General features: G+C 38.1%; 1 protein-coding gene across 1 annotated transcript in view; it reads right to left on the bottom strand.

Annotated features, from left to right (window-relative positions):
* LOC146157439 (uncharacterized) overlaps positions 1–12,083 on the bottom strand; it is a 33,653-nt gene extending 21,570 nt beyond the window's left edge. Inside the window, exons 1-13 of the mRNA XM_083388211.1 lie at positions 12,042–12,083; positions 10,026–10,412; positions 9,546–9,597; positions 8,904–9,000; positions 8,183–8,370; positions 6,994–7,615; positions 6,752–6,856; positions 6,554–6,663; positions 4,300–5,041; positions 3,653–3,767; positions 1,886–2,000; positions 1,323–1,354; positions 875–973 (exon numbers count right to left, since the gene is read on the bottom strand). Of these exons, the coding sequence (XP_083244337.1) occupies positions 875–973; positions 1,323–1,354; positions 1,886–2,000; positions 3,653–3,767; positions 4,300–5,041; positions 6,554–6,663; positions 6,752–6,856; positions 6,994–7,615; positions 8,183–8,370; positions 8,904–9,000; positions 9,546–9,597; positions 10,026–10,412; positions 12,042–12,083 (2,706 nt within the window). The remainder of the gene's footprint in view (positions 1–874; positions 974–1,322; positions 1,355–1,885; positions 2,001–3,652; positions 3,768–4,299; positions 5,042–6,553; positions 6,664–6,751; positions 6,857–6,993; positions 7,616–8,182; positions 8,371–8,903; positions 9,001–9,545; positions 9,598–10,025; positions 10,413–12,041) is intronic.
* Between the last annotated feature and the right edge of the window lie 236 nt (positions 12,084–12,319).

Raw genomic sequence — 12,319 nt, 5'->3', positions numbered from 1 at the left:
ACACCTTTTTCAATGATGCGCCAAACTATTGCTGCACAGTGAATTTGTGAAAATTCCGATGTATACCGCAACAAAATGACAGTTTTGTCATTTATTGTATCACCGTCAAAATAAATCATTGCTTCAGTTGTGCTGATTTTGTTCTCTCAGCCTAAGCATGCCTCAAATATAGGTTTTTCATGAATACACAAAGGCCCTAAGCCAGTTTCTTGAAACTTAAGTCTGACGACAGTTTGTCACATAATTTTACATAACGGTGCCCAACATAACAAAAACAAAGCCGGGTGAGGGAAAAATTAGTACTAATTAGAGTTTTTTCTTTACAAAACAGTGACTTTCAAAAATCTAGCTTTCAAATGACCCGTGCCTTCTTCACTCGACAAATTAGCGCAGAAGTTGGTCGAACCAAGATTCTTCACACTTTTTTAAGCACAATAGTCTCAAGCCGTTTCAATTTAGGGATAAGACTATAGGAGTACAAGACCTAAGCACGTGTGATACGGAACAACGAAGCAATATATAAGATTAATACAAAACCTCAATATTAAAGTGTTCTATTATTGCCCGGACAACGACGAACGCTGTCTCACACACAACTAACCACAACGCTAAACATTTTTCGATCAGTTCTTACAACAAGCCCGCGTAAGTAGTTTAACCAACAAACAAGTTGCTTTCACGAACCTTGACACATGTAAACATATTTTTTTTTGCGATTATTGCGAACAATTCTTATAAAAAAAATGCTAAGTAACGTAGCGCGACTAAACCATAAACATGTAAACACAACTTTTTGTTGTGATTATTGTTATCAGTTCTCATAAAAACTGCCACCTAAAGTAGTGCGACCATGGAAAAAGTTGTTTTCACAAACCTTGACGGGTGCGATGGAGTTCATGAGGCGCTCCACGCTCGAGGTTCGAGTCGATTCCGACAGGTTGCCAACTTTTATGACGGTTGGACGAGCAGTCTGCTGCAAACAAATGTAATATCCACTTTAGTTACAGTTATTTTGGCGATTTTGTGAAAAATGGTTTGAAAATCAGGAGGTGTTAATTATGCTTTTTGTAAGAGTACTTCGGCAAATACGATTCACTTGTTCAAAAAAACTTTAGGTTTAAATTTTTAATTCAAGCAAAAAATGCAGAATACAATGGCTATACTTGGTACGAACTTTTACTTATTAAACGAACTAATCAAATAAATAACATTAGAATGTATAGACATAGAGTAATAACAATATTTTTAAATACTTCACCTATTTTTATTCACGCAGAAAAAAAGATGCGTGTAAAGGTGAGGGTATTTCAAACCCTACTTACCGTAACGGGTGTGGGATTCTTCGCAGCTCCGACTGTAAAAAAACGTACATTTGAGTGAAACTTAAAATAAAGAAACAACTAAGCCCAGGTTGGAAACTTTCAATTCCTAAACAACACAAAATTAAAATTAAGATTAAGGTAAAGATAGTGGTTTTGCTTTCTTGGAAAATAGTCCTCTTTATTTGCTTTTAAACAGTTACCAGGGTAAATGAGTCGAAATGAAACGGTATTCAAACAAGTTAATACAACCAACTGTAACAAATAATTAATATGACAGGCAAGGGTGCTATGGTTGTTTCTCGACTTGCTCCCCTCTAAACCTATGTAGCTCAGTTCGTCCACGTATGGCCGAGGTTGTGAGTTCAAATCTCACACTTGCTAGTTTAGCCTGGTGTAAATGCATATTACAAATAAAATTAAAAGTATTAACAGATTAACTGGTAGACATCATAGTCATCATTTAGTTAATGCAATGAAGCTTTTCCATAAAAAACATGTTGTAAACCAAACATGTGGTTAAATCTCAGCAACGCAGCCTGTTAAATGTAAAACAGTTAACTTACCAACAGGGGACGTGGTTCGACGTTTCTTGGCTAGCACCTGCTTTCTAAGCAGAGCTTGTTGAGCAACCAACGCGTTGTACTTGTCCAACTCGCTAGCGGCCTCTGCTGACCAAACCTGAACGAAGCGAGTAACGTTTATTTCAAATTTATTTCGGGACATATCTTTTTTTGCTGCTATTCTTCTTGGGTTTGCCTTGGTATGTTTCAGACCGAGTTTTATCCTGAGCTTTATAGAAAAAGTGGACATCGTATCAATTTAAAAATTTTAAGAAATTACACACGTAGAGTGGTGTGTAAGTTCGATTCAGAGGTTTAGCAGTCTGCACTTCTAGAAGCCTTTAATTGGGGACAAAACACAAAATAGTGTGACGTCATCGTTTTAGTTATTTGTAGGTAGCGATTTCTCAACGACAACATTCGTTCCTATTCGCTTGTTTGTGCTCGCGAAGCAACGAAGCGACTGACAGTTTTTTATGGAATTTTCTAGTGGTGGAAAATGATTCAATTGATGTTCAGTGGTGTGGTATTATTTTTTCGGGATCTATGCTAATGTCTAGTTTGACTAAAATACCCATTCCAAGATTTTCTAATATCAAAAACAGCTTCTCTGGTAATTGTAAATGTTAACCAACGTTTCGGCAACCTATTGAAATCGCCTTGGTCAGGCCGAATGAATGTCACCGAACGCTCGTAGTACCAAAATAAAATTTTATTTATCTCAAGAGGTTCTTTTTCTGTGGTAAAAGGGGCATATTAAAAAAAATAAAACTTACGGTAACCAAAGATACATTATATGGTTGATGTGATAGTACTACAAATAATAAAAAAATGAAAACAAAGATATGATACACTAGTGCAGTGATTGTCAAACTGTGTGCCGCGGCACAATAGTGTGCTTTGAGAAATTGCTAAATGTGCCGCGAAACTTTTTGTAATTTTGGAAAATAAGTCAGTTATATTATACAAAGGCATACACACAACAATTTACGACTTGAGTACGCATTATCTATTAGAAATTTGATAATATTGAGACATTTACATATAGTTTGTCGTGTGTTAAGGGCGATCGTAAAGTTACTATATTATTGTTCTGTAAATAGTGTGCCGACAAAATATTTAAGATTTCTTTAGTGTGACGAAACGCTACAAACGTTTTAGAAGGGTTACAAAACAACACAGGACTCCCACACAGGTAGCAACTGTAAAATCAGCACAAAAGCAAGTGGATGACTGTGCAACTGGTCACTACGCATCGGTTGACTCATCTGTGACAACAGTACCCACGTTGCGCAAATAGCCGATTGTAACAATAAATAACATCAATGGCGGAGTACAGATATCAACGAAGATAATTTTACGAGCCTAACATAACATCGACCATGCTTTAGGTTTTGAAAACATTTCAAAAACATGGGTACACTATGCACGGACCTGTAACGTAACTTTATAATAAATTGCAAAGCCAAAAAGGTCGAATAGGTAAACATCAACTTGATAAAGACCTTTCAATGCGGTTTTGTATAATCTCATTATTTACTGAAGATGATACAAGCTCGTAAGGAAACGTTTTAATCAAGATGATGACGATACTCGACCTTTTTGGCTTTGCAATTCTTTATTAATATTTAAAAACTTTTTGCACGCGGTTTTGCTTAAAAAACGAGGGTCAGATACGCAACAAAACGGCAAAAGAAATCATAGCAATTTCATAACAACACAGCTATGTGTTCCATAATTGCACACGTCAATATAGAAAAAATATTTTACCTGTGACTTATGCGTTTCCGTTTTACCAGCTGTTGAAGGTGGAGGCTTGAGGCGTGACGTCATAGTGACTGGGGCTGGGTTTATCGCCTGGTTGGCTGCCGGTTTCTGGCCGATTCTTCAACACAAGGAAATGATATGGACACGGTGAAAAGAGAAAGTTAAAACTGGCAAAAGGTCGTGTTGTAAACAAGTCATTTTGAAAGGACTGAAGTCCCAACTCAATATACGGCAATAAAAGTGTTTAATTTGCAAAACATAAGATGAATTTTAATGAAAAACATTTAGTTTAATCCTAAGTAATTTTACAAAATGACTTATCTTCAAGTCATTTGTCCAAAAGACTTCATTTTGGTCAAACGACTTAAGATAATCAAGTCATTTGAAAACCGTGACTTGAGTGCACGTCAGTAAAGGTGAGTAAATGCATCTCAAAAGTTAACAGTGATACCCGCTGGCTGGGCAATTATTAGCAGAATCAACGTTAACAGCCATATCATTTGCCAATTAGACGTACTAGTCTTGATTTAGAGTTTTCTTTTCTTACAAAGATATCAACAAATCACTGTGGGAAGCTATTTCTGTGAAGAAATACATTAACCACCGAAGTTTGTTGAAATTTATAAATTTACATCATTGTATTGTCTTACCTGTTCAACACGTTTGCTTTGCCCTGCGGTTGAACTTGAGAACCATTGCCAGGCCACTTGTTTTGCATTTGTCTGTTGTCAACAGCTGGACGAATGTGGGCCATGAGGTCCCCACTTTGGGGCCTTGGGGGTTGGTTTAGTCGGGCCCTTGGCCGACCCCGTTGCATACCAGGAGCCACAGGCTGGGCCCCGGCTAACTGCATTGCAGGGGATGCATGGGTCCGTACCGGGAGCCGATTTTGCACAGGTGGGGCTCCGAGAATACTTTGTTGTCTCACAGAGGAGGGGGCAATTATGGCAGTGGGGCGGGTTAAGGTTGCAAGTGGGGGTGGTGGGGTAAGTCTTGGCACAGAGGGTGGGGCTACTTGGGGTGGGGGCCTTTGCAGGTTAATTGGCAGGACGGGTGGGGGTCCGACCCCAGGGGGTGGGGGTAACACGGGAGGGGGGACTGTTATGACAGGTCGAGGGGCAGCTTTGGCGGTTGGAAGGGTGACAGGAAGGGTAGGGGGTCGCACTGTGGGGTTGGGTAACGGAGGGGGTGGAAATGCTAGTGCAGGTGGGGGAACACCTGGTATATAGGGGGCTGGCGGCTTTGCGGCAGATAAGGTTTGAGGTTGGGTTGTGCTTGTTGTTGTTGTTGTTGATGACGCAGTGGCAGCAGGTGCATTGCTTGATGGGACTGGGACAGTTCGAGGGCCTTTGAAATGTGGGTTGATGTGGATTTTGGGCTTCGAAGCAGGGGCTGTAAAAAGCAATTAGTGTGAAAAACAGCTGACCTACAACTGTTGATTCTGGATTCAGCAGAATAGTCTGGAAAAGCTAGCAATTCAGGTCAGACACTATTAAAACACATTAAAAGGTACAAATATGCTGCTGCTGCCAGGCATTGTTGTAATTGTACAATTGTTCTTCGGCAAAATTTTATTTTTGCCAACGTTTTGACCACATATTCTGGCAATCTTCTTCAGGGCAATTAATTGGAACTAAAGGCGAAAACATACAAATACATACCACTAGGGATGCTCAAAGTAGAATATCGAATCCTTGGATTCGAATCCAGATGGGATTCGAATCCAATTCTGCCGTTTATTTCGGGTAATTGGAACCGATATAATTTAATGTTTTACCGCTGATTGTCGCGCCTAATTGTACAAACGCGTGTGGTAAGTTGGCCTGTCTCTGCGGCGACCAATTTATAGTGCTTGCTTTAAATGTAACCTGGTAGTGCAGTATCAGCGTTTTTTCGGGCGACCAATTACCGCGTCTCGCGATAACGTTCGTCTAATAATTAAGTGTCAATCAAGCATTATTAGGCGAGCGACTAACGTGTAATGTCAGGTGTGGAGTTCGCAAATTCCCTAAATGCGTTAAGTTGCAAAAGTAACATTACGTTGTAAAACGTGCTCGCCGTCCACAAAATGCGCTATGGGGTTACCTAATGTCAACTTTAGGCCAATATTCAGTGAAGTTATCGGTTATGCAAAACGTAATTGTCAAGAATTCGTTATGTCAATAATAACTTTGTATTCTTTGCAGTATATCATTTGACTGCATAACAGATCATGTTAGTCAAAAAAAGAAGCACTAAAACCCAACAATGCTTCCAAAAACAGGACCGAATTGCTTAAGACGTCTGTATGCAGTGTTGCATTTTCTCACTATTGGCAAAAATATAAGTTTTGGACACAACCTGGACAGTTGACATATTACAGTTTACAGAACGGCTTCATATGACAGTTGTTAAGAATGCTAAACATATGGGAGATTTTTATTATAATGTACACATGTTAGCAAATTGTTTGGGCGATTTATTGCTGCGATTGTGGGCCCTGTAGGGTAGATTAAGATTAATCCCTTCCCCAAACAAAATCGAGGATAAATAATTTAATAAAAATATACTAGGATTCGCTATTCTGGATTCGTTATTCTAGATTCGAAACCTATTATTCTAGAATACCTTGGGATTCTACTTTGAACATCCCTACATACCACACAAACTTAAAAGGTATATTTATATGTATTCGCCTGATGTGAATTGCTAGAGTATCCTGCAGTTACTGATCAGGAATTTGGGTCAACATTTATTTTGCAAGGGTCAAGGTGATTTCCACTATCACATATTCAGTGCAATTCTAGATTCTATAAGCTAATTACACTATATTTATCACCCGATCATGAAGTGGTGGTTAAGCATTATAAGCAATTAAAAATTTTCCCCAGCAGGGCTTGTAAAACTGTCTTTTAGAAAACTTACCTTTTTTGTCTTCTGGGCTTTTTCTTTTCGGAGAATAGGATCGACGTTTCGGAGTAAGTGAGCGAGATTGCCTTCTGGATTTCCTACGGCGTGATGGTGATCGCCTTGACCTGGCAATAAATTTTATTTTAAGTATAAGTGTGATCTAAAAAGTAACAAAAGCCTAAATAGTCAGTAAAGTTTCAAAAACTGTCTAACCTTCTGGATTTAGGTCTAACAACTGTTCTTCTGTGACTCGACCTTGGCAAAGGCGATGGTGACCTTGACCTTGAGCGAGACCTTGAACGTGACCTCGATCTTGTTCTAAATTATTTACATGACTTACATATATTATATATAAACAATAGAAGAACCTGAAAGGCTGAAATATATACTGTTTAAAATCTTAAGTCAACATTTTTAATTATATATAAATTAAAATAGCGTAGAACACTTTATACCTGATTTTTACTGACAGTTTTGAACGCAGGTCTTTGGTCAGCTTTGCACGGAGATCGGCCGGGTCGCTTTTGTTGTAGACAACCTCACGACCCTGCTTATCGTCCGACGACTCTTTCAGTTTCGTGTCCGTATTCCGGGTCATCAAAGTCGGTATTGGAGCTCCTTGATCCTGGTTCGAAGTGGATGTTGCTTGTTGTTGTGCAGTTGGAAGAACGGGAGGCGGAACACTCACATTCGGGAAGACGGAGGACACAACAGGAGCAAGTTGCGGAGGTGGCATTCCTGGAGGAAATTGACGAGGAGGCGGAATTCCCGGAGGGATGGAGCTAAGAAAATTCGGTGGCAATTGTGGAGGGGGAAGAAGACGTAGAGCCGGATTCCAGGGAGGCGGAACAGATGGAAAACCAGGAGGAAAGGGTCCTCCTCTGTTGACGGGAGCACTCCCAAGGAGCGAGGGTCCAGACTGGGATATCATTGCTGCTTGTGATGCGGGAGCAATTGAAAAGGGAAGACGTGTCTGTGCGTTGGGACCACGGATGTGCATCATCTGCTGGTTTATGTGGTTCATGTTGTTGAACATGGGCCGAACCCCTGCTGGCCCGCCTCGCTGGTGTTGGTTTCCTGGAAGGGAAATTTTTTTAGTGAAGCAGTGGTACTGTGGAAGTATAAAAACTGTTGCTACGAGGTATAGTAATAATAATCAAAAGCAGCTCCTCTGGTAATTGTGAAGAAGGCGAGTTGGATCGGTTGCCGAAACGTTGGTTAACAATTACAAGTATATATAAGAGGAGCTGTTTTTGATTAATTATTACATGTGGTAGTGTCCTGAAAAGAGCTCTTAAAAAACAATGAACAAAAAAAAATAAAACAACACCTACTTTAAACTTATACAGGCACAACAGAATGGCAACTTTTAACATTTTCACAAAGTTGAACAACTCTATCGCTTTCCCTTCCAAACAAATTGATGATGTTTTTTTCCAAGCAATTTAGATTTTTAGAATTGAAAGCATTTTAGAATTAGAATTAAATTGAAGAGTAAATCGACATCACCTTAATGAAGACGTTTTGATACATACTTGTATCATGATCAGTTTGAATAATTGAGATCAATTTAATGATAACTTATTAAGCATTACTCTTGTATAATCATTGAAGAATAAAAAGGAGCAAAATACCATAACTTACCCCTGCCTCTTCCTGCATTGGAATAACCTCTTTTGTTGTTGTTGTTCATCTGGTTTCTCCGTCCACGTCCACGGTGTTTGTTATTCTTCTTATCGCGTTGCTCCTTATCAAAGTCGGCAATTTTCTGACGAGCTTCGTCTGAGATTTCAAGGGTGTCGGGAATGTCACGTTTTGCATCTGCATTGGCTCTACAAAAATTGCAATTTGACAGATATAAAATGATAAGACTCTTTATGATAAATAAACCAAAAAAAAAACAATGGTTTTTAGAAATACACAAAAAAGCCATTTCCGATTCACTGAATCTATCAATCAATGATGCGAGCAAGGCAGGCTAGAATAGAAAAACAACTAGCCTGCAGTGAGGTTCAAACTCACGGCCTCCGGCCATACCGGGACCGTCGCTCTACCAACTCAGCTACACAAGCTCAGAGAGGAGCGAGTCGAGAAACAACCATGGACGCCAGTGCTTGCTACATGTGTGTTTTTTTTTTTTTTGTTTTTTAAATATAGCAAAAGAGCTATTTAATGTTTTTTTTGAATGAAACTTCATGCTGGTAATTAAAACACTAATTTAGAATAGGTTGAGTTGAATATTACAAATAAATCAGCAAGTGGCTATCGGTATTTAAACAAGTCATTTTGAAATGACTCAGTAAGTTCATTTTCAACAAATAGCAAGTCAAGTCCCAGTCAAAGTAAAAACAAAACTAGAAATTACCTTGCCGGTTTAGGAGCAGTTTTGTCATCTCTTTCCGACCTGAAACGACCTCTTGATTGTTCATCGTCTTCGTCACTCTCTTCATCTTCAATATTTTCTGCCGAGGTTTTGTAAAAACAATGTTTAGGGCAGGGATTCAAATTTGGGTCCGTGGAATCCTTAGTAGACTAGTTTTAGGCAGCTTGACTCGATGAACGTTTTTTCGCTGTCCTTGTGTCATTCTTTATGCTTTTTATGTCAATGTTTGCAAAAGTGCACAACATTGGAATCTTTTAGGGGGTACATGAAGGCACAAAGTTCTGAAATCCTAGTATAACATTTTAAAAATTGAAGGAATTTTTCAAAACATAAAAATGTAATTAATCAGAACGCTTGGTCGCTTTCCCCTTAAATGTATTTAAGACTTTTAGTTTCACATTTGTTGGCATGAAAACTGATAGCCTTTTTTTTGACATCTATTTCTGACATCATATATAAAATTTCATGCCAACCCTGACCCACATGAACCAAAACATGTTATTTGGGGGTCTGTGTTAAAAACATTTAAGAAACCCTGGTTTAGGGTATACTCAAATATTTATTTTAACAGTGTAACCTGATAAAACATTAGGGAAAACAAAAACTTCAAGAAAACAGTTTTACCGTCATTTTCATCGTAATTCAACACTTCGTCAGAACCACCAAACTGCAGTAGCTGCAAATTGAAAACAAAACAATGTGATTAAAGTTTAGCAAATGTTTATTAAGTATGTCTTCATAGTTTTGTGCAATCTGATGTATAAAAAAATAAACATTTAAATTCTACATGAAAACATATGTTTTCATAAAGATAAGGTTGAATTCTTTTAATTGTAGGGAGTACTGGAAATAAATCAATGAACCTAAATAATTTTTTCTCACCCTAAATTACATTTTTCATTTTTTTGCAGTTCTTCTAAAAACCTTGTAGTATAACACAACTGATAAGGCTATTTGCGGTTTATCTATTCCAAAAAGACAACCTATATATACAGCGCTATACCAAATAGATTAACTTAAAAAATGGAGATTAAAAAAACTAATAAAAATGTATATATACTATTAACAAAAAACTTGGCGGTTTATATTACGTTGACGAATTACCTGGTCAGAAGCTGACGATCTTCTTCTTCTTTTAATACTGGTTTCATTTCCGTCCATATCAGGCAAATTCTGAACTTCAGGTATTTCATCAGCGACTCTCTTGAAAGTCACTTTAACTTCTACATCAGTCTCCACCTCAGGTTCAGCAACAGAAGTGGGTTCCTCTGCTTCCACTGTAGGCTGAACGTTTTTAACAGATTGGGTTATTGTCTTGCTTAGTTGGATTCCCTCGGTTGCTGGTTCCTTCTGTATGGTCGGGAAGTCTTCCTCAAACTCCTGGCTTCGTTTTTGCGGGGGAGAAAAGCTGAGAAGATCTCCGGGATGCTCATCTTCGTCGCTTCCATACAATAAAGCCTCTTCGTCGAGGTCATCATCCAAATCATCTCCCTGTATGAAAGTTAAGAGTAATCTTGATTTAGTTGCAAACCATCTGAATGTAGTCACCTCTACAGGTCATTTAGCAACTGAAAATGATGCATATGTTTCTATATATAATTATACATGTCTTTGTTTTCTTAGGAGGCAGGTTTGTATAGAATATTATTTTAGTAAATTTGGAATATGATGGGCCGAAAATTTATTTCGGAACTATAAAGGAAAGCTTTTAGTGCCAGATTATCATATCTTATACATATGTTGTCTAATGTTTTTAGCTTGATGTGCATTATATGAATGAAAACTAAACATTGATTTGTTTTAAACAACAAGCAAACAGAAGTAATTATTCATACAAAATTACAAGACAAAACATGAATACAATAATCTTATCAGTTAAAAGATAGTTCAACAACAAACATAGCCAGTCTGCAATCTGTGGCAGGTGAACACCCAAGTTTTTCTAAAGCAATGTGTGGACACCTAAAATAGTAAAATGCACACCTACATTTCAGAAAAAGGTTGAGCTGTGATAGGATACTGAACCGCAGATGCACACAAAACTGTATTGCGCACCTGCTACTATAAAACATTACACTAGCGACGTGCATTTTTGACCCAGTCTGGAAAGTATGGCAGATCTTAAAGAGATCTCACTGGTGTATGGATGAAAAAATCAGCTACCTAAGGTAAAAAAGTGAACCCCGGGTGCACTTTAAAATTTCCGGGTGCAGTTTATGATTTTTCAACGCACTCTGTAATGCATACATTGCACTGTAAAGGTATACCGCTGCTATAAATAAGGTTGTAGTTCAGATCATTTCCAAGGTGTTCTTTCATAAGTTTAAAAAAAATTGCAGGTGCATTTTCCATACTTTCCACAGTCGCTTTTGACCTTTGGTGATACTGTAAACCAGATTGGAAACTTTGGATTTTGCGCGGGGGAGACGATTTTGCAGCTTGAAATTGCGCGGCTGTAATAATATTTCTGCCTAAATTTGCACGGCTGTAGTAACGTTATTTGTAAATTTTGCATGGCTGAAAATGAAGTACTATACTGAAGACCGTTAGCGCGACGAAAATTTTGCACGTTTGAGCAATTTTTCGTGGCTGACCACATTTAACGTAGATTTTACACAAAATGTGCGGCTATTACCGCGGCTGAGCAAAAAAAGGCCTTAGTTTCCAACCTGGACTGTGATCACAATTTTTTTGCCAGTGAGCCATTAAGATTGCGCCGAGATCTGCCATACTTTCTAGAATAATTAATCACATGCAAGGCGGTTGCAATCAAACGGAGTATTGAGGTAAAACAAAGGCAAAACGTTTAGATTATTTTTGAGGTGTATTTTTATAAGTTTGAAAAAAAAATGCAGGTGCATTTTCCAAACTTTCCACAGTGGCTTTTGACCTTCGGTGATAATGTGATGACAATTTTTTTTGGCAGTGTACCATCAAGATCTGCCATACTTTCCAGACAGGCACAACTGTTTAGCAGTACATAACCAAAACTCCGACAAAAATGTCACAAAATGCAGACTGAGAACATAATTTGTGCTAAGATAGTTGAAAAATATAGTTTGTTGTTATTAGTAGGTTGTAAAATTTCTTGTTGTACCTAACATATTGTTATTGACTCACCTTTAGCAAAGCATCATCTTCCTCATCAAAAAGGTTTGCCATAATGTTATTGACAAGGCCTAAATACTCCCTGACAAAATAGCAGCAAGTGCAATTATATTGATTAAACAATGTTAAACAAAGCAAAGACAATATAAACTAGGCGTTGGTCAAGAATCCTACCACACCTTAAACAAATACAAGCACAATATTGAGTTAGGGTTTGGGTTATCATTTGAACATGGGTGGATCTTGCATTTTTATTTTAAATACTTGACCTACGCACACCCAACACTAAC

Source organism: Ascidiella aspersa, chromosome 4 (assembly GCF_963924565.1).
Source record: "Ascidiella aspersa chromosome 4, kaAscAspe10.2, whole genome shotgun sequence".
In the NCBI taxonomy this organism is placed as follows: Eukaryota; Metazoa; Chordata; class Ascidiacea; order Phlebobranchia; family Ascidiidae; genus Ascidiella; species Ascidiella aspersa.
Note: the sequence above shows the minus strand (reverse complement) of the source record. Positions and strands in the feature narration are given on the sequence as shown.